Source organism: Malania oleifera, chromosome 6, assembly GCF_029873635.1.
Source record: "Malania oleifera isolate guangnan ecotype guangnan chromosome 6, ASM2987363v1, whole genome shotgun sequence".
NCBI classification, from domain to species: domain Eukaryota; kingdom Viridiplantae; phylum Streptophyta; class Magnoliopsida; order Santalales; family Ximeniaceae; genus Malania; species Malania oleifera.
This window is the reverse complement of record NC_080422.1, coordinates 108,152,610-108,179,732: the sequence shown is the minus strand read 5'-3', so window position 1 is coordinate 108,179,732 and position 27,123 is coordinate 108,152,610. Positions and strand designations below refer to the sequence as shown.

Below are 27,123 nucleotides of genomic sequence, written 5' to 3'. Positions count from 1 at the left end.
ATAATATTACATATCAATATAACATAATGCAAATAGCAAACCAAGCCACTGCATGTATACAAAATAATAGCCTCGAATCATGATAACAAACAATAATAAATCTAAATATATATAATAACTTAAACATGAATATAAAATACATTAAAACTCCTCTCTAATTATCTAGCAAGTATATTAACAATATAAATAAATGAATAGATAAAAAACTTAACAAAGTAATAATAAACAACAATACTTACAGAAAAATAAAATAACATAAAACCTAAACCTTATATAATGAAAATAAAACAAAACAGTCTATATATATAAATATATATCTTTGTGTGTGCGTGTGTATAGGGTTAGCATGCAGAGGCGCTCACCAGGAAGCCTCCCGCGAGCCGTGCATGCATGTGAGCCTAGGGAACTCACCAGAGGGGGGGTACGGTGGGAGACGCTGAACGACGACTGGGTTCGTCTGGCACGATGGTGATGGCGGAGCTGCTGGGGGGTGGTCGGTTGCAGTGGGGCAGCAGTGGAGCTGCGAGGCTGCTGCTGGTACTCGGTGGTCGCCGGAGAGAGTCGTCGGGTTGCCGCTGGAGTTGCAAGGATGACCAAAGGATGGCTAGATGTGCTGGCTGTCGATGGTGACAGGGAACTGGTAAGGGTTGGAGGCTAAAGATGGCTGTGGGGAGTGACTTGATCTGCTGGCTGTTGGTTGTGCAGAGGGTGGCGAGCGAAGGAGACTGAGACGGAGAGGGTAAGCAGGAGATGCTTGTGGGTGACTGAGAGGAGCAGGGAGAGAGCGATGGTGATGGCCGGGTGTGTGAAAGAGAGCCAGCAGAAGAAGCAGGACTGAATTTTTTTTTTTGTTCTGCGCAGCCCCGGCCGTGTGTCCTCTGTGCAGCGCCGGATCCCCCTTCTTATAAAATTTTTTTGAAAAAAACCCTAGCAATATTTCCTTTTTCAACTTTTGGTATTTTCTCTTTTTTGGAAATAAGATATACTACCACTATGGTTATAAGGAAACAAAAATAATAATAATAATAAGGTAATAATAATAATAAATAAAAATAATAATAATAATAAATAAAATAATAGTAATAATAGTAATAAAAAACACTGATAATAATGATAATAAAAATAATAATGAAAATAATAAATAATAATAATAATAGAAGTAAAAATAAGTAATAATAATAATACTAATGAAAAATAATAATAATAATAATAATAATAATAATAATAAGAATAATATAAAGAAAATAATAATAACAATAATAATAATAATAATAAGATTAGCGAAAAATAATAATAGTAATAATAACAAATAAAATAATAGTAATAATAGTAATAAAAAACACTGATAATAATGATAATAAAAATAATAATGAAAATAATAAATAATAATAATAATAGAAGTAAAAATAAGTAATAATAATACTACTAATGAAAAATAATAATAATAATAATAATAATAATAATAATAATAATAATAATAATAATAAGAAAATAATAATAACAATAATAATAATAATAATAAGATTAGCGAAAAATAATAATAGTAATAATAACAAATAAAATAATAGTAATAATAGTAATAAAAAACACTGATAATAATGATAATAAAAATAATAATGAAAATAATAAATAATAATAATAATAGAAGTAAAAATAAGTAATAATAATAATACTAATGAAAAATAATAATAATAATAATAATAATAATAATAATAATAATAAGAATAATAATGTAAAGAAAATAATAATAACAATAATAATAATAATAATAAGATTAGTGAAAAATAATAATAATAATACATACATTGGGCCTGGGTAAAAATGGGGTGTCTACAATGTACGTACAGTAGGGGTGAGACACCTCTTAGTAAGGAAGAACACAGGTTATATCAGTGTGTGACATTTGAGTGTTATCATGATACACTAACATGCATGGATCAACAGCCAAAACAATCAAAACAGTTCCAGTATTTTCACAAACCAAGCAATACAATCTGGTGTCGTCACACCCTTCGGCTTGAAGCCGAACTGTCTGGTGGTATTTCACACCCTTCGGTAAAAACTGGTGATATTTCACACCCTTCGGCCAATGCCAACAGTATGGTGATATTTTATACCCTTCGGCAAACACCGGTGCCCCCGGTAACCTGGCATAGCATCAGCGTTGAACCGGTGCAGATCTGGTGTTCGCACACCCTTCGGCTCAAAAGCTGACCAATCTACTTGTATTGCGCACTCTTCAGTAAAAGCCAAATTTTCAAACCTAGAACAATTCGGAACCCCGTTCCTATTTCACCAAGATACAACATACTTATATAACCAAACAAACCACACCCATTTGATAATCTAAATCATGGTTTTCCAAACAAATACAGTTTAAACAAGTCAAGGCACGGTCATCCCAATATCACAGTATAAATCAACATATACCCACGGTTTTCAAAAAAACTAGGGATGCAGCCCGTCGCCCGCTTTTCCCAAAACTGTAATAATGAAAAACTCATAGTTTTTCCTGTTAGATCCCCCCAAATGAGTAGCCAAAACACACATAGAACCGTGAACCATAGTTTCACCGAGTCCGATTTCAAAAATAATCAATAAACATAGTTCCCCTTACCTTTTTCCCCGAATAGCAAATCCTGAACTCCAAGGTCCCTAAACAACAAACCGAGTTCCAAAACCTACAAATCACAGTACAGAATATGCTCACAAGACAGTTACCTACAAAACTACCAAATCAAAAATGAAAACCGAGCCTTACCTTGATTTTACGCCAAAACCCGAAAATCTCTGAAACAAGATTCCGATCTGTAGAAATTGTAGAGAATCCTTCCACGATTCTCGTGGTAACTTCAGATTTTCGATTCCATCAACGATCGACAAAGAAATCTAGAGAGAGAGAGTAGGGAGAGTTTTAGAGAGAGAGAGATAGAATTGAGTTTTCTTAATGAAGAAGTAATGAAATTTTCTATTTATAGCCCTTCGACCTGACCCAATTCGTCGACGAAATGATGTTCTCATCGACGAATCTTTCACTGACTTCGTCGACGAATCGGTGGCCTCGTCGACAAAATTGGGATCTTTGGTTTTTCCGAGACTCCTCAGCTTCTCCTCGTCGACGAGTCTCTGAATTTTGTCGACGAGAAGAACAAAGGCTTCGTCGATGAAATATGGCTTCGTCAACGAAATGTGTCAAATTCCCAATTTGCCCCTCTCTTTATTTATTTTACCCATTTATCATAGTTCAGGTTCTTACAATAGGGCTTAAATTCTACATCGCTGCATGATTATAAAAATAACGCTCTAGCTACATTTCAATACAATTTATTGTTGAAAGGTTGAGTATGCCACTATAAAATTTATCACTTTTTTTACTATCTACACAAATGGGTCATTCAAACATTTCATAAACTAGCTTCTCTAATATGTTATCCTACTTATATCAAAGAACCAAGTTGCTTAAACTTGTTAAGTGAGGAACCAATCATTGTCGAATTATTGTTAATTAAGTCAATGTGGAATAGCTACTCGGGAAGAGGATGCCTTATTTAGGTATTTTCATCGATTATGATTCAACCTCTACCGAAAGTTTTTCATCACACTGATCACACTTTTAGGATTTTTTGGTGGGATAAGGTATTGAAGCCTTTTAATTTTTCAATAATATTCTATGCCCTGTTGTGTATTCCAAGCAAGTAGAGGTCGTTTGCAAGAGACTCCCCCAGTTCCCACCTTTGTGTTCCCTTTTCTTTATTTCTTTCTTAATAAAATATTTAGGGCATGAGAAATGGACAAGGCAAATGGCCAGCTGTGGAGGGGAAAGCAACTTCCCACCACATTTGCTTTTAGCCCTTTTAAAATCATTTGGAAATCTCATGAATGGGTTGTTTTCAAATTAAAAAAATGCATCAATCCATATCTCAAAATTGTTGAAATAAAGAAAACAACAAAATCATGAAAAGAACACTCCAAGAATTTCATGAACAATTGATCCATCATGAAATGCACGACTTTCAAGGTGACATGACAACATAAAATGCATGACTTAGCTCGTAGACAAAGAAGAAAAAGTTAAAAATCTTTGTTTGAAAGCTTTGTCTCGTCTCTATTTGCATTCAAATTTATCAAAATTCACACCATTTCAAACTAAATCGACAGTCATAAAATTCATGTTCCCAATCCTATGAGAGAAAATTTGAAAACATTTATTTTATTTTTTAAGTTTATCGCATAAATATGAGAAAATTCAAAAATAATTTGACATTTTTATATTTTTGAAAAGTTTTCTACGAACAAAATAACGCTCAAAGTAGTCTCGGTCTCACAAGCCATAGTTTTTGTTGAATTCCAATAATGTGACTCAGAGTTTCGCATTGGTCAAGTTAACCCAACTTTACAAGTTACAATTTTCTTTATTTGCAACCGATGTAACATTTTGAGCCTCCTTGTATAAATCATTGGTCATCGACCATATGTCTTACATATATACATGAACGAAAAGAAGTGGAATTTGTCACTTAATTTTTGTATATTACTCTTCTTTTTTTAAAAAAATTTATTTTATTTCATGAACAAAACATGATATTAAAAATATAAAGGCAAGTATGAATTTAATAAAATGAAAAATGAAAGAAACATTTTCCTACCACTACCATATCATTGGTTGTGGTTTTGCCCTTATCCAAGTGAAGACACTCTGTCAAATCCTCTCATTTTTGCTATAGGACAAACAACTCCATCTAGATTTTTCACATAATGGGAAGTTTCATTCATTGCTCATAGCAATTATAGCTTGCTTTTTTTCATACATGGCCATTGGAGCTGTGATGTGTGATCAGCACACACAGGTACTCAATGTAAAGGCAAGAAAGGGTAAATTCTTGAAATTTTAATTAAGACAATAGGGTTTTATGTGTCTTCTAATAAGAATTTCAAGTACAAAAGATGAGTTTGTTTTACAAGTTAAAAGAAATTATCGGCCTTTACTATATTTTGGTATATAGTACGTTTAGTAAAGGGACTCTTAATCTAAGTATGTGGTTTAGAACTAGTACTGGACTCTTTCTTAATTACCAGCCAATTCGAATGAATACATCTTGTAAGTAAAAATACGAAATAAAAAAAAAAATTGCTCATGCGGTTATCTTGTCCTATATACATAAAAACTAGATAGAAATTAAGAGAATATGATTGTCTAGTCCAATCTTATGAACCTATAAAATAAATATTTTTTCTAAGAGACGCTTCAGCTTAAATTTGAAGTAGGCAGGAAGACATTACAAAAAGGAATGAATTACGTGTAATGTAGACCCAATAACTTCTCCATAGACTCATGAAAATAAATAAATAAAAAAAGGGGAAAGACTATGGAAGGGGATTATTAAAAACATGAAGTTTAAAATGGTGAAGAGAAGGTTCATACATCTTTTAGGTACTGTTTGGAATTTGGAAAATATTTGAGAAATGAAAGAAATGTTAGATTATCACTTTACCTAAACATTTAAGCTATGAGGTTGTGGCCCAACAATATATATCAAGTTTTAACACTCCACCGCTTGTGCAATTCGACAGCACATGGAGAGATAAACAAACAATAAATAACACCACAAAATAAAGGCGGGCGACAAGACTAGAATCTAGGACCTCCTGGCAACTAGAGTTCTGATACCATGTTAGATTATCACTTTATCTAAAAGTTTAAACTATAGGCTTTGGGCCATCAATGTACATCAAGCTTTAATAAGAAAAATATCAAGGAATCAACACTGTTATGTTTAGTTATTAAATAAAATGAGAAAAAATAAAAAGTACACCAAATTTATGAACAAAAATTTTAAAATTTTTCTACATCATCATTTTTTGATAATATCTGATAGAGAATATATATATATATATATATATATATATATTTAAAAGAGAAAATCAATTTTATAATTTTATTTTATTTTTCAAACAAAACCTTTTATCCAAACTTAACCTTAATGTTAAACTGATTTTTGCATAGAATAGATGCAGGGGCAGGTGTGGTTCATGCGCATGGAGGATGGCCTACAGTTTGCTATGAGTGCAAGTGATCGTGGTTGCACCAAATATCACTGTCTATCCCTTCATGTCTCTCTGTATTTGGCCCACTCTATTATTCAAATTTTGCAATAGTGCCGTGCACTCTTCTCCACTGGTGGACCAAATTGGGATGTGGGAATTTAAATCCCATGGTAGGGAATAGGGTAATTGATAAGTAGTATACCCACAATATATTTATATAAGTTTTATATATGTATATATGTATATGTATGTGTGTATATAAGTCTTGGAGATTAATTTGGACATAGTTTGGAACTTGGAAAATAGGAGAGAGAAAAAAAATTTTAAAAATTTATTTTTTTTGTGTTTGGTTATCTGGCAAAGTGAGAAAGAAGATTAAAAGATATGAACAAAATCTAAATTTTTTATACATACTTAATATTTATTTTTTCTTAATTTTTAATCATATTAGAATTTTTTTTTTTCATTTTAAATGGTATTTGATATATGTTGGGAAGAAACGAGACTTACTGAAAAATCCCGAAAGTACAATCGAAAGTTCTTTCTCTCTTAATTAACAAAATCAGTTCTTCTAATATGACAATAGCACAAAAAATATATTTTTTTTCAATAGCACAAAATTACCCCAAAAAATATTTATAAATATTAATCACAGGAGATACACAATTTTACGTAGAAAACCCCTTCAAATCAAAGGGTAAAAACCACGGAACTTAAGAGTCCACTCAAAAACTTCACTATAATAAAAGTGTGGGTACAAAGGTTTCAATTTTTAGCTATCAAAATGAGTACATAACTCTATTTTTAGCTAACAATAAGAGATCTTAAAAATCAGAGAAGGAAAATTGAGAATTTCACCAAAAATATGGTTATTGTTCAAACCCGATATCTGACGCTACAGTGCTTGAATGACCAATCCGACTATTCAAAATCAGTTGAGTTCCCTATCTACTGACAAAAAATTAGCTCGATCGGACAACGGATGACCATCCAATTGTTGGTTTATCAAAACTGCTTACTCTTGCAAAAACTCAGATTTTCTCAATGTGATTACTATTCAAATGTCAATATCTGACGCTACAGTATTTGGATGACCAATCCAATTGTTCAAAATCAGCATCTATGAGTTCTATATCTATTGACAAAAAATTACCTCAATCGGATCATGGATGACTCTCTAATCGTTGGTTGATCAAAACTGCACACTATTACAAAAATCCAAATTTTCTCAACGTGGTTCTTCCTCGTTTTTACTTACGCACACTCTCTCTCACTTTTATGATGGAATTCTACGATGTCAATTCTAATTTTCTTTACTTAAATAAGGTGTAAAAAGGGTCTCTAAGAAAACCCAATAAAGAACCCAAATAAAATGGGATAAAGGGTTGAATGGATATTTTCACATAGGAGGGTACCAAAACCCAATAATATACAGAGAAAATATAATGGAAAATAAGTTTACCCTCTCCTTTCCTTTTCTTATTTTAAGCAAAAATTTTGAATTCCTGGTGCAAAAACAATCAAAGTAGATATGAGATAAGATTTAATTTTAATTTTAATATAATTTTATACTATATTTATTTAAACACACATAAATCTAAATTCAATGTACAAAATTAATGCTCTTGTCATTTTTTCCTCCTAGGAGATGAATAATGAAGTGGGCGAGGTGCTTGGCTTGGGTTAGGGGACAGGCGTACCAATCAGTTGAAGACGCTTGCCTTCTAGTCCCTCAGCTTTGAATTTTGATGGGAAGGGATATGTCCCATTCATGGGCCTAACACTCTTGCTGGACAGGGATATCTTGTTTACTTTCATTCTTCCGGAAGTTGCTAAGTGGGGGAGGAGGTATGCTTGTGCTCTATCTTTTTAATATATATATTATTGAGTTATATTTCATATTTAGAATAATTTATTCATTTAAATTCATTTAAATCACGTTTTAAAAGGTAGATTTTATCCAAAAAAATAATGACGCTTTCCACCATATGCGAAATCTCTTTATTTATTTAAAGCAAACTCAAGAAAGTATGTAGGGGAGATGTGGTGGACAAAAGGGGCATAGTCCCCCTATGCTACTGTATAAATATTTGAACTAAAGTTGAATGTAATTATATTGATTTTCATCCTCTATGCTATATATTGATTATATATATGTATTACATATCTACTATCTTGTCAATAAAATCGTCTTAAGTTTCACTCTTGCCTAAATGCACAAGATAGTAGATATATATATATTTGGGCTAGCTAGTCAAATGTGGATACATATGTGGGGATGGTTTTCAAATTAAAACTAGGGTTGTAAAGTCATGTTTCTACTCGAACATGATGTGATATATCCAATTATTTTAAAAGCAAGATTATTTTTAAGATTGGACAATTGAACTTAAGTTTCTAGATGAATTGGTTTGTTATGTAGTTTGATTTTTACTCTTTTTTTTTTATTTAAAATTAAACTCATAGCTATATATATATATATGGCGTGACTAGTAGCACAAAGTGGTGAACGAGGAATCAATTTTTTTTTTCCTTTTTAAGCAGAGTTAGTACCTATTTGGAACTTGAAAAATCTTTAAGAAAGGAAAGGAAAATATGATAGAATCCACATTTTTATATTTGGTTATCAAAAAAATAAAAATAAAATAAAAAATATATCAAATTAATCAATAAAAATATGATTTTACACACCATTTATATTTCATTTTTCTTAACTTTTAACTATATTAAAATAAATTTTATTTTTAGTAGCATTTGGTATTGAAAAAAAATATAATAGAAAATGAATTTCTTTCTCATTTTCCTTTCTTTTCCTTTTTCTATCTATTATATTTTCATTTCAGCATGCTAGGGTTTTAGATTTTTCTTTGTTGTCTGAGGTGTGGCTCTTATATTTTGGTTTTCTTAAACTAAGAAGGAAGAAGAAAACCATAAAGGGGTAACACAGCAGGAACTCGTCGACGAGTGCCCTGTGCTCGTCGACAAGTAGATCCCGAGAGCAGGAAAATATGAGAGTTCTGTACTCGTCAACGAACGCCCTGTTCTCATTGACGAGTGTTCTTCTATGGATCGTCGACGAATCCCATATACTCGTCAACAAATGTGCCTGGACTACGAGCAGTTTTTCTGAGTTTTGAATTTGAACATTAGGTGGTTGGGTATTCAGAGGGAAACCTTCGAGTGACTATTATATATGTCATTCTGGGCATATATTGATAGATAGAGTGATCATTTGAGAAGTGTATTGTGTACTTTGTAATTTTCATAGTGAAATTTGTATGTCATTGCTTCGGTGGATGTAGGCTTTGCCGAACACGTAAATCTTGTTGTTGTTCTTGATATTTATCATTTTCTGGTTGTATTTCATTTACTTGTTTTATTTTTTCGTTAAGCTTCATATTTATCCCATCCATATCACAACAAATTGGTATCAGAACGATTGTTGTCATGGCATTGGGATTATCTTTTGAAAGATTTGACATCATCAAATTTGATGGAACTAGGAACTTTGGTTTATGGCAGAGGAGAGTGAAAGATATTCTTGTACAACAAGGAATGGGAAAGGCATTACTTTGTGTTCAATCAGATAGAATGGATGAGGCAACATAGGGAGAATTACAAGCAAAGGCCGCTTCTACAATACGCTTATGTTTGGCCGACGAAATACCCTATCGAGGTGATGGACGAGGATTCTCCAGCGGTTATATGGCGAAAGTTAGAAAGTCGGTACATGTCCAAATCTCTCAATAATAAACTTTTTCTTAAACAACGTCTGTATTGGCTTAATATGGTTGAAGGATCAAACTTAGATCAACACATTAATGCTTTCATTCAAATTATTAGTGATTTGATGATAGTTGATGTTAATTTTGATGAGGATGACAAAGCTTTAATGTTGTTAAGTTCTTTACCCTCAACTCATACCTTTGAAAATCTTGTGATCACTCTTATGTAGGGAAAAGAAACTCTTGATCTTGAAGAGGTAACAAGTGCTTTACTAAATTTTCATCAAAGATTAAAGATATATGATGAGGGAAAATGACTTGTGGTAAAGGGTAATAACGAGCGAGGCAAGGGAAAATCTAAACATGGATCAAGTCAAAAATCACAAAATTAATCCAAGAAGAAGAAAGAAATTTGATGTTATAAATGCGGTAAAAAGGGGCATGTGAAACTGGAGTGTTCGGATTGGAAGAAGAGAAATTATGAGAAATATGAGGTGTAACGCCCCGAACTCCTAAACCCGATCCGGTGCGTTATACCTGATAAAATCCTGATAATCCATAAATCAAAACATACGCAATGAAAAACATAAACATAGTCTCCATAAATATAATACCATCATACCAGAGTTTACTAATTCCTATCTACAAGCCATATCATCCATTCTTCACCTGTATTTCCATATATTCACATATCTCCAAAACATTTCCGTATTCACAATCATTCCTTCCTCAACAGACTTAAAACATAACAATATAAAACATAAAGAAAAAACTTAAACTTTATACAACCCCATAGTTTAACAAAAATATACCCTTTCCCTTTACAATTCTCAAAAGACTATAAACCCTCGAGCTCTCTAGGCCCGACCTCGAGGATGTCCTGAAAAATAAATAATCATATTTGGATGAGACACATCTCAGTAAAGGAAGAAACAATATATTAAAACAGCGTGTGGCTAACATGAGGTTTATAAATATCATTTTAATAACATTTTCAAAACGTTATCATAAACACTGAAATCATTCTCTAAACCTAATCAATCACATGCAAAAGATTTAACCCATGAGATTACCCAAGGATAGGGGTGATTACTCGCCTATACAAGTAGCACCTCTCTACTCTGATACTTAGGCAACCCTAGGGTCACTGCTAAAGCATATCAGGACACTCACCTTACTCAGTAAGCCCTCAAGTATTAGATTGATCTCGTACTCACATAGTTCAAACAAAGATTTACCAGTGAAGGCTCCCAAGAATAGGGAAATCTACTTGCCCATATAAGTAGGTTCCCTCTGCCCTAGTACGTTATACAACTACTATCACATCTGAAGTTACTAGCGCACTCGCCTTTCTTAGCAAGCCCTCAGACAAAGTGTATGCCCCGCCCAATTATAACATGTTCTACGTGCATAAATACTTTTAAGAATATAATACATTATTCTTTCTGCCATTATTCAACCATTCACATCTATTCATGTTCATAGCTTAAACATAACATTACATTTCACTTTAAGTGACTCTTTCCATTCATATCGTTCACATTTTACATTTCATTCCATTATCATTTCATTGTCATTACATTGTATTTTCCTTTCTTTCATTCGTACTACAGCTGGCCTTTAGCCATCATCAGTTAGTCTATAGCTCCTTTTAGCTGTCATCAGTTAGTCTACATAGAAATGTACTAGAATATGCTAACATGACTCTTTTTAGCTGTCTTACATTTACATGGTTGCATTACCTGCCCATACAAGTAGCTTCCCTCTGCCCTAACATGTTATGCAGTCAGGTATGGCCACATCCGATACCTATCAGGACACTCACCTTACTCAGTAAGCCCTCAGGCGGAGAGTTTCACTTCGCCTCAATTATTTATGTTATTTTCTCGCACGGTTCCATTTCTCAATTTTATCATTCTCTTTTTTTCAATTTTCATTATTTCTTTCATTTCTCATTTTAGCCCATTTTGTCATTCTTTCACTTACCGTTTCCATTTTACTTTCTGGCTCATGAGCATCCTTGGTATCAAATATCAACATCGCGTCTGTAACTCATGGCCACCCTAAGGATCTTTTTTTCAACACCATGCTTCCCCCCATGGTCAAGGTTGTGTGGCCCGAAGGCTAAATCTAACCACGATTGGCCGACCCGATTAGATCAAAATATCATATCACATATCACGTCTGTAGTACGACTGGCCGGCCTATAGCCCTGATCTAGACTCAGGGGGCCTAACAACCCTACAAAATGGCTCAGTCGACTGTCACAACACACACTCCAAGAGTCCGTGTGGTTGCACTACACCGCCAGCAACGGTACCATGCTCAATATCATAACCATCCATCAGGGTTCACTACCATATACTTGCAATCATTATGCAGTACTAGCATTTCATCAATCATATTTCAATTCCATATTGCAGTATTCATATTTCCCATTTTCACATTTCAATATTCTCATATCAGTATTTCTCAACTCATCTCAAAATAAATGTTCTCATCGTTTTCTGCGCACATTTCATCATCTCATAATAGTATATATCGTGTTTCACATATTTCAACATTTCTTAAAATACTCATTTCAATAATTCACAAAATCTCATTTTTCATGCAAATCATTCTTACTCACATATAAATACCATATTTCATTATTTTCCACTAATCACAACAATAATTCTCATTTCAATATTTTCTCAAAAATTACTCATCGTTGTATTTCACATTTTCAATACACGTCATATGTCACACAGTTCTCATCTAATACTTATAACATATTAATTTCACACACCAAAATATTACAATTTAATATTACTCAAATGCCACATAATTTATCTGATATTTATATCATAATAATTTTCAGACAAAATACCATTTGCTCATTTTCACATATTAATTTAAACAGTAATTCTAAAAATAATGTTATAATTTATTCCCTTTACCTGACTTATTGAGAGTCTCGTTAACACCCAGATCCTACGCCCTTGGCGCCCGAAACTCAATTCCTGCAATTCACATTTTCCCTAGATTAATTAACTCATTTCCCCCAAAATAATACTCAACTAACCTTCCCTAGACTCCATATACCCCAAATTATTATTTAAACTATGAATAACACCCTCACTTAATTTTCTAAATTATGCCTGGGAGTCTCAAAATTACACCCACGGCACTCACCCGGTCCCTAAATTTCAAAAATCTTACTTCGACCCCAAATGCTCAATATGCTAGCATTTCTAAATCAACTCTAATTAATTAAAAATAAGCCCCTTAATAACCCCCTTATCCCAAATTTGGGGTTATGCCCACGACGACCCCACGAGAAATCTATTCCACTAGACTTGTAGAGAATTACCACTAGATTCTCGTGGTGGTGTTCGATCGTCAATTGGGCTATAATTTGCAAGAAATTGAGATAAAAGCAGAAATTAGCTTACCCCAGGAGATACGCTTACGCCGCTCCTACCACCAATCCGCTCTCATAGAAATGACGGCAGTGGAGAATGGAGTCCAGCGGTACCTTCTGATTTTTTATCAGGTAAGAATCTATCACGAAACTGAGGAGAGAGGGAGAGAGAACGAGAGGAGAGAGAGAGAACTTGCGCGCAGCAGAAAGCAGGAAAAAATAAAAGGGGGGGTCTCCTGCGCAATCATTCCTGAAGGAGCCTTCCTAAAGGATAAGGTATAAATAAATAAATATATATATAATATTTAATTAATATTAATAATAATATATTTAATTGATAAAATAAAAAAAATTTAATTATTATTTTTAAAAATTTTAATTAATTATTATTATTATTTTTTTTTGAAATCACCCTACTAATCTTGTATAATCATTTTTGGGATTATTACAACACGTCTAAAAATGCAGCGAATATTCTAACAAAATCGGTTACTTCTAAGAAGTTCAAGCATTACTTGGACTTACTCCATGTCTCAAATTGATAGAAGGAAGACAAACCCAACCAAGCATTTCAAGTACAAAGTAGAGCAATTAGACATGTTTTTGGAGATTCTCCTAAGGGGCGTATAATCGTCAAAGTAGAGATTGTTGTCTGAGGTATGGCTCTTATATTTTGGTTTTTTTAAACAAAGAAGAAAGAAGAAAAACATAAAGGGGCAACACAACAGGGACTCATCAACAGGTGCCCTATGCTCGTCGACGAGTAGATCCCGAGAGCAGGAAAATCTCAAAGTTCCGGACTCGTAGACGAATGCCCTGTTCTCGTCGACGAGTGGTCTTCTATTGATCGTCGATGAATCCTTGTACTCATCGACGAATGCGCCTAGGTTGCGAGCAGTTTTTCTGAATTTTGAATTTGAACATTGGGTGGTTGGGTATTCGGAGGGAAACCTCCAAGGGACTATTATATATGTCATTCTGGGCATATATTGATTGATAGAGTGATCATTTGAGAATTGTCTTGTGTACTTTGTAATTTCCATAGTGAAATTTGTGTGTCATTACTTCCGTGGATGTAAGCTTATCAAACCACATAAATGTTATTGTTGTTCTTCCTATTTATTATTTTCTGATTATGTTTCATTTATTTGTTGCATTTTTCTGTTGTGTTTCATATTTATTCCATCCATAGCACAACATTCTTCCTTATGAAACTAGGTTACTAAGGAACCTGTTTTTACAAAACTCCATATGGGATAACCATGAACATGTAGTTGTTGTGGATTTTAAAGAAGAATTATTCTACAAATTTTAATGGAGATGGAGGAGATAAGATTACATAGTTATTATTAATTATGAGGTTACTTGCAATCAAGAAATATTTTTTTTTTTTTTTTCGAAACTTGTATTTTAAGAGTATTATGGGAAGACATGTAGTTTATGTGCATGAGAATTCCTATCAAGATTCTCGCTAATCCAATGGTTTCTCTTAAAATATATATATATATTGAATAATATGTGAACAATCTGCAATTTCTCTTAAATGGTTTCTCTTTTTCAAGAATTTTCTTTTGAGTTAGAAGCTAGTTTGAAGGATTTTAAAGTGATAGCTAGACTATGTTTCTTATAGTCGTTTTGGTGTTATTTTTATTTTCTATTTTATGTTTTCATTTTCGTAAAGAGAAAGAACAGATTCTTACAACTCATTTATTTATGTTGCCGATTTTTTATTTCTTTTATAAGTTTTCAACTATTTTCAAAAAACTAAAAAAAAAAAATCAAATTTTATTGTTTTATCATTATTTTTACAACATGTTGTCAAAATATTGTTATATCTTTTTTTTTTTTAGTCAAACCATTCATTCTATGCATAATTTTTAATTAGAATTAGAATACAAAACCATGGGAATGTGAAATATAAATAAAGTAAAAACACCCATAAAACTTCTAAAATTTTGAACAAAAAAAAAAAATAATAGAAGTCATTTAGAAAATGATTTTACTACTTTCAATTGTCATGTACAATAGAATTACTCTTTTAGCACTAAACAATGAGCTTTAAAATAAGATAATTAAGTAAAAAAATTTATTATAATATTTTAAAATTTTGCATCCTTTTTTTATTTTTATTATTTAGTTATATTTTAAATTTTTTCTTGATTCAAAGCAAAAAATAATAATGAAAATTTTTTCAATCAAGTTTTAAATTTGTTTTAATTTTAAAAATATTAATTGAAAATTATTGTTGATTTTCAGGTATAGTTTTTATGTCTATTTTTATTTCATGAAACGATAAGATTATCCCTTTTGTTATTTTACCTTTTCTCTTTGTCACATGCATTTAACTCAAGAATTTACATCTCCAATTCTTCATATTTTCTTTCTTTGTTTTTGTAGTGTTTGAATGAACCTCTTGTCCAAATAGAGTATTTGATAAATAGGAAATGTCAAGGTAGAGAAGATGGTGGAGAGCAAAGGACACTATAAGATCCTCCCTTTACCAATAGAAAATTAAGGAGAATAGATAAATCCTTGTGCTAAATGATGACCTCATTAAATTTTGGGTAAAAGATATTAATTTCCCCCGAAATTTAATAAGAAGATATCAACTTTTCCTAAGGTTTTCAAAATTTCAAAAACCTCCCTCTTGAGGTTTCAAATTTTAAAAACCTCCCCTAATACTTGCAAAAAGATACTAATTTTTTCTTATATTTTATAAAAAGTCTTTTAAGAGGAGGTTCGAATTTCCTTTATAAGTGCATTTTGTTTGTATGACACATATACATGATAGAGTTATAAACTTATAATTAAATTGCAATAATTGAAAAGTATAACACAAAATATGAAAACAAAAATAAATGCAAGGCAACAAAAATACAAATCCACTTTACATAATTTCATTTTGTTCATTTTTAGATTGAATTCAGCTTTTTTTTTTTTCTCATTCAATTTTTCTTTTTCAATTGTGTTGACCTGGGTGGTCATATCCCGTTTTGATAATGACAAATACACATGGTACTGATGTTTGCACTCGTACTTGCATACAGGTTCACCTGATGTGTGTATTTGAACAAAAAGCTACATCATGATGGCGTATGGTGATCACGCAGAAGAATGAAGAAAATTATGTTGTATTTGTAATTATTTGTATATTCTTCATTCTGAACTGTAATTTAATTATGGAATGTACCTCAATATGACTTGTAATAATCTGCATCATGCATGATAGGTAGGCATGCTCAAATGACCTTAGTTAGACTTTAGGTTCCTACACATAGTGCACTAAGTCCCCGATATCATATAATTTATCAGGGGAATTAACTAGAGTATAATTGGACTGAAAGTGTAACGACCTAAAATTTCATACTATATATATATATATATATATATATATATATATATATATATATATATATATATTACTCTGATACCCCTTTAATACCTGCTATAACATTCCAGGCCTCAAGTGAGCACTGAGGAAACCTGATCATATTACATACCTATGCAGCGGAAAAATATAAATTTGTCCATCCATATAAACAATACCAGAATTCAATATTTCCAAACCACACATATATATTCACACGTCACCCTAGTGTCATCTGCTCAAAAATACAATCCCCTGAATACACTTACCCTATAAACATGGCAGTACAAAAGATCTCTCTATCTGTGAGCCTGATCTGCTCACCTAGTTGGATCACCTAAAAATGTTAAATGACTAGGATGAGATAATACTCAGTAAAAGGAAATATGCTATTACTAGTGTTTGGCGGCTGAGTTATGTAAATACTATATTGACAATATCTGAAACTGTAAAAGCTTATATATCAATATACAATATAATTTGCATCTATCATAGTTTAAAGTATAACTGTAATATCTGAGTTTTCTACTTATCATACTTATAGTATCATACTATATCTGCTGATATTCTATGAATCTGTATACATATACATAACTGAGATGTTTACCCTGGAAAATTATACGTCATGATTTAACCCCTCATGACAGGGTTGTGCGATCCATAGCCGGGACTTAATCCTGGTTGGCCTACCAGGTAAGTTAACTGTAACTTTACCAATCCTCAGCCCAGAAAAAACTACAACCTCTCCCAGGCACGGAATTGGTAATTACCTCGTCAAACCGGCCACCTCAACGCAGTCTTCTAGGGAATCTGCAATCTCTCCAGGCACAGTTGATGGAAACCGTCCACACATTATCTAAGATGTGTGGTTGCACTCTGATCTATACTAACATCGGTACCGTGCTCTGCCATTTGAACATAACTTGTTTCATCAGGGTCTAATATTGTATATACTAGTTCTATAGATATCCTAATGTTTTCATCATGTTTCCAAAATAACGATAACACTATAAATCTGATCTAAAAATACTATAATATCCAACTAAAATAACTATAATATATGACTATAATATCTGTTTGTTATATCTAATTGAATAATCTATAATGTATGAGTGTTATGTTTTTGGAAAGCATGGCATTCTGTAAATACTATAAATTACTTGTCTGTATAATATTTGTAAAATATCTATCTGATAAATATCTGTCTGTATATATACTGTAATTCATAATTCTATATAATCTAGTGAAACATGATTCTATACAAAAACATTGTAAATCATAATATTCTACAAAACTATATAAATTTTGTACTAAACAAATAACTACTCAGTCCACACAATTAATTAAACTCATGTTTTGGAATATGTAAAACTGCATAATTTATACTTTGTATCTTAATAAACAAATACTATAATTTACTGGAAAAAATTTATGAAATTCCTAGCATAGCATATTTCCCTTACCTAACTAGCTGGGAGGCTCGCCTCCAACTCTAATCTCACGCTCACGGCGTACTATCCCCAAAATCCTACAAGAATACATTTTTACAAATTTCTTAGTAAATTACTGAATTTTCCCAGAAAATTATTTCACTCATATTTTTGAACTTGCCTATTCACAATTTCCTAAATTATAATATACTTGAGCTGTAACGACCTGCTTAACTTATCACATAATAAACATAAATAATAATAATAATATCAACCCGAACCCGTGGGTAGCAGGGATAGCCTGACGTAAACAGCGGAAACCTAAGCAGCAGTAAAAATAATTTACATCCATCAAACTATTAATTACATAATACTAGAGTCTACTACATTCCCAAAATACAATATTTGAATACAATCTCCAAAACATCAAAATAGATCTAGAATCTGATAACAAAAATCTCCTGATCCTAGATCAAAGGTTACCCTTCTAGCAGGGTAGCTCAACTCACTCAACGGCGGTCACGGCCCACCAGTCTCTCAGGGTCTCTTGAAAAAAAATTAATTAAGTTTAGGGGTGAGACACATCTCAGTAAGGGAAAATAAACTAAATACAGTTGTGTGACAACATGAATATTTAATGCAGTTATACATATACTGTGACGCCCCGATTTTCGTACAATTTTTTTTTATATAATAAATAATCACGTCATAAATTCACAACATCCACAAATCGGCCACGTCAACAATCCTAGTACCATTCATACAACCCGACCCGCATTGGGTACCGGGTAAAAAGTTTTTATTATATTCAACCTAACAGCGGAAGACAATATACACATATCAGTCAGAATACAATACCCAGAGTATCAACATACATACAAATATTCACACTACCTTCCCATACTAAAAATTACTATTCAACTCTAGGGGAATTACATCTCCCCTAGTCTAAAAACTCACCCTGTGTATCAGGGTCTCAGCTCCCTACTATCATGGAGCTCTATCACCTGGCCGGTCTCTGTTCCCTGAAAAATTTAGATAAATTGGGTGAGACATATCTCAGTAAGAAAGAATAAATTATTTACAGTGTGTGGCCAAATGAGTACAATTATAATACACTTTACTTTTCAAATCACCATTTCATTTGAGAAAATACACTGATATTCACATACACATAATCATATAGATATACAACACAAGCTTTTATAAGCTTAAAAATCATTTATCAAATTCAATGATTTCCAACACATATTTACACGTGAAGTTCCTGAGAATAGGGAAGATTACCCGCCCATATAGGTAGCTTCCCTCTGCCCTAACACGTTATGCAGCCGGGTATAGCCACATCTGATACCCATCAGGGCACTCACCTTACTTAGTAAGCTCTTAGGCGGAGAGTTTCACTTCGCCTTAATTATTTATATTATTAACTCACACTGTTCCATTTCTCAATTTTATCATTCTTTATTTCTCAATTTCCATTCTTTCTTTCATTTCTCATTTTAGCCAATTTTATCATTCTTTCACTTTTCATTTCCACTTTACTTTCCGGCTCATGAGTATCCTCGGTATCAAATACCAACATCGCGTCTGTAACTCATGGCCACCCTAAGGATCTTTCTATACACGCCATGCTTCCCCCCATGGTCAAGGTTGTGCGGCCCGAAGGCTGGATCTAACCGCGGTTGGCCGACCCGGTTAGATCAAATATCATATAACATATCGCGTCTGTAGTATGACTGGCCGGCCTAATACCCTGATCCGGACTCAGGGGGCCCAACAACCTTACACAATGGCACAGTCGACTGTCACGCCACACGCTCCAAGAGTCCGTGTGGTTGCACTAACACCACTCGCAACGGTACCGTACCAAATATCATAACCATCCAACAGGGTTTACCACCACATACCCGCAATCATTATGCGGTATTGGCATTTTATCAATTATATTCCAATATATCACAATTCAGTTTAATATAAATATTCTCATCATTTTCTGTGCACATTTCATCATCTCGTAATATCATATATCATATTTCATGTATTTTTCACATTTTCCCAAAATACTCATTTCTCATGCAAATAATTTCCACTCACAAATAAATACCATATTTCATTATTTTTCAATATCAATAATTCACAAAATCCCATTTTCCAGGCAAAACATTTCTACTCATATAATAATACCATATTACATTATTTTTCACTAATCAGATCAGTAATTCTCATTTCAATATTTTCTCAGAAATTATACATTATTATATTTTACACTCCAAAATATCACAATTTACAATTACTCAAATGCCACACAATTTATCTTATATTTATATCATAATAATTTTCAGACAAAATATCATATGCTCAATTTCACATATTCATTCAAATAATAATTCTAAAAACACTGCTATAATTTATTCCCCTTACCTGACTTACTGAGAGTCTCCCTAGAATCCCAAATTCTACGCCCTTGGCGTCTGAAATTCAACTCCTGCAATTTACATTTTTCCCAAATTAATTAATCTATTTTTTCAAAATAATACCCATCTAGCCTTCCCTAGACTCCATATACCTCAAATTAATATTTAAACTATTATTTAACACCCCCACTTAATTTTCTAAATATTGCCTGCGGGTCCCAAAATTACACTCGCGGCGCTCACCCGAACCCTAAATTCTAGAAAACCTACTTCAACCCAAAATGCTCAATATTTTAGCATTTCTAAATTAATGCTAATTAATTAAAAATAAGCCCCTTAATAATCGCCGCACCCCAAATTTGGAGTTTTGACCCGACACCTCCACGAGAATTCCGTCCTAGTAGACTTGTAGAGAATCATCCCTAGATTCTCGTGGTGGTGTCCGTTCGTCAATTGGGCTTATATTTTGCAAGAAATTAAAGAAAAAGGGGGAAATGGCTTACCCCAGGGAATACGCTTACGCCACTCCTACCACCGATCCGCTCCGGTAGAAATGACAGCAGCGGCGAATGGAGTCCAGTGGTATCTTTGGATTTTCGATCGGGCGAAAATCCGTTATGAAATTGAGGAGAGAGGGAGAGAGAACGTGAGGAGAGAGAGAGAGATTGTGCAGAGGCTGCGCAGGATAAGTGAAAGAAAAAGAAAAGAAAAGAAAAGAAGATAAAGAAGAAGAAGAAGAAAGGAAGAAGGGGGGGGCTTGCTGCCAAATTCCTGAAGCTTCTAGCTTCAGGAATGATAATAATAATAATAATAAATATATTTTAATTAATATTAAAAATAATATATTTTATTTAAAAAAATAAAAAAAATAAATTTTAATTATTATTATTTTTTCTTATTTTTTTTAATATCCAATTAATTAATTAATATATATTTTTTTATTTAATTTTTTTTTAATTTTAATTTTAATTTATTTTTTTAATTTTATTTTTAATTTTATTTTTATTTATTTATTATTATTTTTAAAAAAAAAAAAAATCTATCCACTATCTTCTATAACCCTTTTTGGGGTTATTACATATACGATGCATTTTATATATCTGTAAACGTTCGTCGTAACATATTGAATCATCATATACTTTCATATTTTTCTAGTAACTCATATCATTCATAAATTGTCTGTTATATCTGATAATACTGAAAACATATTCAGGATGAATAGCTAGCTGATGTCATATATTACCCCCCATGACGGGTTGTGCAACCCGAAGGCGGGACTCGACAATGGTTGGTCGACCACTGCTAAGTCAAAAATGATTGTAAGTACGATGGGCCCGCCACACCCTGGTCCGGACTGTTAGGTGGACGTCCACACTCTACTGAAAGCTACATCGACTATCCATCTCCCACCCCCTCATGGAGTGGTTAGCACCAATCTGATCATAAATATCTGATCTATAAGTTACGGTACCGTGCTCCTGAACTGAACTAAACTAACATCTAGGTTCTAATAACATGTAATACATGATATTATAGCATCTTTCATAATTTCATAAATATAGCCTCGCGCCAAACATTTCATAAATATGGTCTCGTGCCGATCATTTCATAAATACGATCTCGCGCCGAAATCATACATAAACACAGCCTCACGCCGATATCATACATAAATACGGCCTTGCGCTGAAATCATTTCATATATGTATATCATTCTGAAAATAATCAATTTATCATGTATTTTCAACATCATAATGTACTGTATTCTTTCATAATTTCTCAAAACATATTTCATTCGTATCATTGTCATATCATGATATTCTTCCATGTAAAATAATATTCATGCCACACATTTGCTGTATAAAACCATACATTGTATTCTTAAAATCATAATTTCTGACATCTCATACATATATATACATTTCAACATAGTAGCAATATTTTCTCAAACATGCATTTCCTTCGTAATATACAGATATAATACATGCTTTCCTGAAAATAATTTTTCTCATAAATAATAATAATTTGCATAAAAATAATTGTTTTAGTTTATTCCCTTACCTGACTACTAAGAAAATCCCTAAAAATCTTGGTCTAACACCCATAGGGTTTCCTTATCAATACCCTGAAATTGAAAATTCCCAGTACTAAATTTCAATATTTTCACATGCATATCATTTCCTATAACTACCGTAAGACCAAATTTGGCTTAAAAAGGCTTACATAAATTCAGGGATGAATTTCAATGGAGTTCCACCGACAATCTGCTCCGGCAGATACACAGAGAACTTCTCCAGGAGCGTCGTGGTGGCCTCAGATCGTTGATCCAGTGAGCGACGGAGCCAGAATCGAAGAGAGAGGAGAGAGAAACCGAAGGGGGAAAGAGAGTGTGTGTGAGGATTTCTTAACTTTCACGTTTAATTCCGAATTTCTACTATTTATAGGGTCAAATTCGTCGACGAGACACGTCACCTCGTCGACGAGTCCTGTAGAAATTTCATCAACAAACCTACACCTTCGTCGACGAATTTTAGTCTTCTCCAAAACCTTCTCTCGGTATCTTCTCGTCGACAAAACTGGGCTTCGTCGACGAGGTCCTCTTATACCCTCATCGACGAATCCCCTGTGTTCGTCAACGAGGCCCTGATAATTTCCCTTGGTTATTATTCCCAAAATGCATTGTCGTCGACGAAGTCTGCTGCCTCCTGCTGTTTTTGTTTCCATTTCCTTTCCTCTCTATTATTTAAATCCCATTATTTTTCGGGTTGTCACATGAGCTCCTATAAAATATCCATCGAGGTCCTTAACTCATGCTTGCAGGGTCCCCAAAAAAACACCCTAGTCCTGAAATCATAATACCCTAATTTATTCTACAAAACACCAGTATATTTCCATATAACACAAAATCTAAACTCAGGTAAGCTTGGAAATACTAAAAATACCCCAATAATCTACTTACGCTAGTTTTGGGATGGTGCTCAAGTTGGCCAAGCCAACAATATGTTCCCGCAAACTTGTAGAGAATCTCCCCAAGATCAACGTGGCGGCTTCTAATCATCGAAACAGGGCGAGAATCGTAGAGAGAAGGAGAGAGAATTAAGTTAGAAAGAGAAAGAAAAAGAGAGAAATTAATTTCTCTTGCTGAAACCCGATTTTCTACTATTTATAGACCTTTTGCCACGTGGCCTCGTCGACGAGCACATCACCTCGTTGACAAGTTCAAGAAGGAAGTTTGTCAATGAGCACCTAACCCTCGTCGACAAGTTTCAAGCCCCAAAAATAGCCCCTTGGTAAACTCTCGTCGACGAGCCCAAGAAGACTGTTCGTCGACGAGGATCTACTGCGTCCCCCTTTAAAAAAAATTTTCCCTCTCTTTTCTTTATTGTTTAATTCCCATAATTATCCGGGTTACTACATTCTCCCCTCCTTATAAAATTTCATCCTCGAAATTTGCTATCTATATTAAACACTATTCTTTGAGGAAAATAGGCTACTTATTTTATTATTTATCCTCACTTATAGCAGAGGAATACCGTGGTTACATTGAGGGTTCTGGGAGATTAAAAATATACTCATAAAAGAAAATTCTCTCAAAACCAAAACACTACCTACCCTAATCTAAAATGCAACTATACATTCATCACTCTGTACTGATTAAATTAAAATTGTCATTATTTGAATCATGCTGACTATTACTGTATCCCACTAAATAAGTGTAGGTATTTTTGTCTGATTTTCTCCTCAAGCTCCCATGAAGCTTCCTCTATAGCATTGTCGCGACGTCCCGGGAGTGCGTGTGCCCCGGGCGGCGAAATTAAAATCATCGATTTTAATTTTCAAGGAAAAATCATGGAATGTCGGAGTCGCCACTAACCTTTTAGTGTGGTTAGAACACATGATTACTACCCCGTTAGGGGTAGAGTGGGTCTATGTTACCAGAGTTAGGCTCGGGAGTTCGGTTACGCGAGGGGAAGGTACAAGCACCCCCTGCGCGCCCGTTCTTACGAACGGTACCTAATTAATTTGAAATTATCCCTAAGTTAATCTAATAAGTCTTTACATTACTCCTTTTTATGAATTTATAAATACACATAAAAAATAAATAAATAAATAAATACATATAATATATATACATATATTCCCTCAGAGCTTAAGGTACGTGATGCCCGAAGGCTCATACCCCCGCAATAAAATCATAGGGATAAAAAATCAAAAATATTTTAATAAAATACATTCCCATATTTTGAAAATAGTATAGAAATTTTTAGTAGGAAAGTACTAGTATGGGAAGTTTTAATATATGATCATAGGATAATTAGCAATTACTAAAATATTTCAACTGTTAAAATAGGTAATAAAATACCATATATATTAAGATGCTACAAGAAGTAATACCCTATATATTAAAACACTTAAAATATCCCAATAAGTTATATATATGCTAATACTATAATAAATAGTCTCCTATATATTGAAATACTAAAAGTCACCGCCAATCAATTATTCATGCTAATATACAAAAGTTACCATAATAAGTAGTCCTCTATATGTATTAAAATGCTAAGAATATCAATAATAATAATAAAATACTCTAATACCATATATACTATGAAAAAATACCATAATAAACCATACCATATTAACTTACCAAATATAATGTAATTAAAGTTCTAATGTATTAAATACACAATATCACCAAAAATACTAAGATACTAAACATATAATATAGCTAAAATTCTAGAATACTAAATACAATTATAATTCTAAGATGCTATATATAATACAACTAAAATATTAACCTACTAAAGTCCTAACATGCTATACAATATGATTAAAATTCTAAACTACTAATATATAACTATGATTACACATGAACCTTAGATGTCAACATATATATGATTACCTACATTAGGAAATACAAACAAATACAACAAAACCTAAACAGGGGAAGTTAATATTAAACTAAATCAACAATATACTCCTTTCAACAATAATAGTTAATATATACACAAACTCTAGAGAAATCAATATGCCACAAGAGGGGAACCCTAAAAATAAATATGGAAATAATTTTAATTTTATCAAAGAGTGTTCAATAATATAGAAATGCTAGAAATTGATATGCAATGATGTGGACAGAAATCAATGTACAATAATAAGACCAATAGTAATAGGAAAATAACTCAAACTCTAAAACAATACTTAAACATAAAATTATCAATCTTCTAAAAACATGAAAACTACCAAAGTCTTAAACAAACCTAGATATAAAATATGAAATGATTTAAATAATGAGTAACCATAACTAAAATCCTACACACGTTTAAATAACACAAAATAAACTAAAGGAAAATTTAAACCATATTAACATGATAAATCTGACCTCTACAAACCTAAATATTAACATAAAAAAAAAACTTAAAATAATACTAAAACAATACAAATCGTAAATCATACAATATAAATTAAAACTAGAAACTAGATGCTGAATAATACAAAATCACTTGCCGGCATCAGCCTAGAATTCTCACCCCTGAACTACAGCCACAATATAACAACAATAATGTGAATATACAATATTACATAATAATATAACAATAAATATATATGTATATGAGGATATAACAAACACAAATATAATGCCCAAAAATATTACCTTTGGAGTAGGAGCCGTGTGTGTGTCTGTGTCTGTGGGTATGGATGGTGTGTGTCTGTGTGTGCTCTGTTCATGTACAGCGTGTGTGTGTGGCTGGTCGTGTGTATGGTGTGTGTCTGTGTGTGCTATGTTTTTGTGTTTACTGTGTGTGTGTGTGTGTGTGAGAGAGCAAGGAGGCTTACCGTGGAGGAGGCACGGCTGGGGAGACGATGGAGGCAGAGGCCTGAGCAACAAAAGTTGCAGAGGATCGCTGGAGACGCTGGCCTGAGCAGGGGCTGTGGGTGAGGCTCGCCGGAGGTTCGGGTTCAGTCTGGTATTGATGGAGAACGCCGGTGATGGTTGAAGCTGCTGCTGCTATCGCCAAAGTCGCGACCCAAGGGGAAAGGAGATGGTTCTTGTGGTTGCCGACGAGATGACGTGCGTGAGGGCTTGGGTGGCTACCGGAGTTGGTGCAGCAAAGGAGTTGCAGAGGGGTCTGTGGCTAGTTCTGGAGCAGAAAGCGGAGGGCGAGGGAGTGGTGCTCTGATGGAGGCCGGAGTAGCCGCTGCTGCTGGATGTTTAGGAAGTTGTTGGTCCAGGGCCGCTGTGGTGCTCCGGCGGGAGATTGTGCAGGAACAGTGGGGCTGGTATGATGGTGGTGGCTCGGCCGGAAGATGGGGAAACAGGGGAAGAGCAGGGGGACTGAGAAACAGAGAGGGAGAGCAGAGGGTTTGAGAAAGAGAATGAGGTTTTTTTTTTTTTGGTTTGTTTTTCTTTTTGGCCTCCCCCCCTTTGGTTCCAAAACATGCCTTTAAATAGGCATCTCCCCAAAACCCTAATACACACTTTCCTTTTTTTGTTTTTTTTGTTTTTATTTTTTATAATAATAATAATAATAGTTATAGTAATAATAATACTAGTAGGATAATAATAATAATAATAATAATAATAATAATAATAATAATAATACTACTACTACTAATAAGAATAATAAAAATAAAAATAATAAAAATAATAGTAATACTAATAATAATAATAATAATAATAATAATAATAATAATAATAATAATAATAATAATAATAATAATAATAAAAATAGTAATA

The 27,123-nt window shown here is 33.1% G+C and overlaps 1 protein-coding gene across 1 annotated transcript; it reads left to right on the top strand.

Moving 5' to 3' along the window:
* The first annotated feature begins 465 nt into the window (after nt 1-465).
* LOC131158757 (uncharacterized) lies at nt 466-26,754 on the top strand. The gene is made up of 2 exons (XM_058113612.1): nt 466-537; nt 26,386-26,754. The coding sequence occupies exons 1-2, from the start codon at nt 466-468 to the stop codon at nt 26,752-26,754; spliced, it is 441 nt and encodes a 146-aa protein (XP_057969595.1).
* Nucleotides 26,755-27,123: the final 369 nt, after the last annotated feature.

Coding starts and splice junctions, on each gene's coding strand:
- LOC131158757 (XM_058113612.1), top strand. CDS start 466: ATGGTGATGGCGGAGCTGCTGGGGGGTGGTCGGTTGCAGTGGGGCAGC. Junction 538..26,385: donor GAGCTGCGAGGCTGCTGCTG/GTACTCGGTGGT, acceptor TGATGGTTGAAG/CTGCTGCTGCTATCGCCAAA.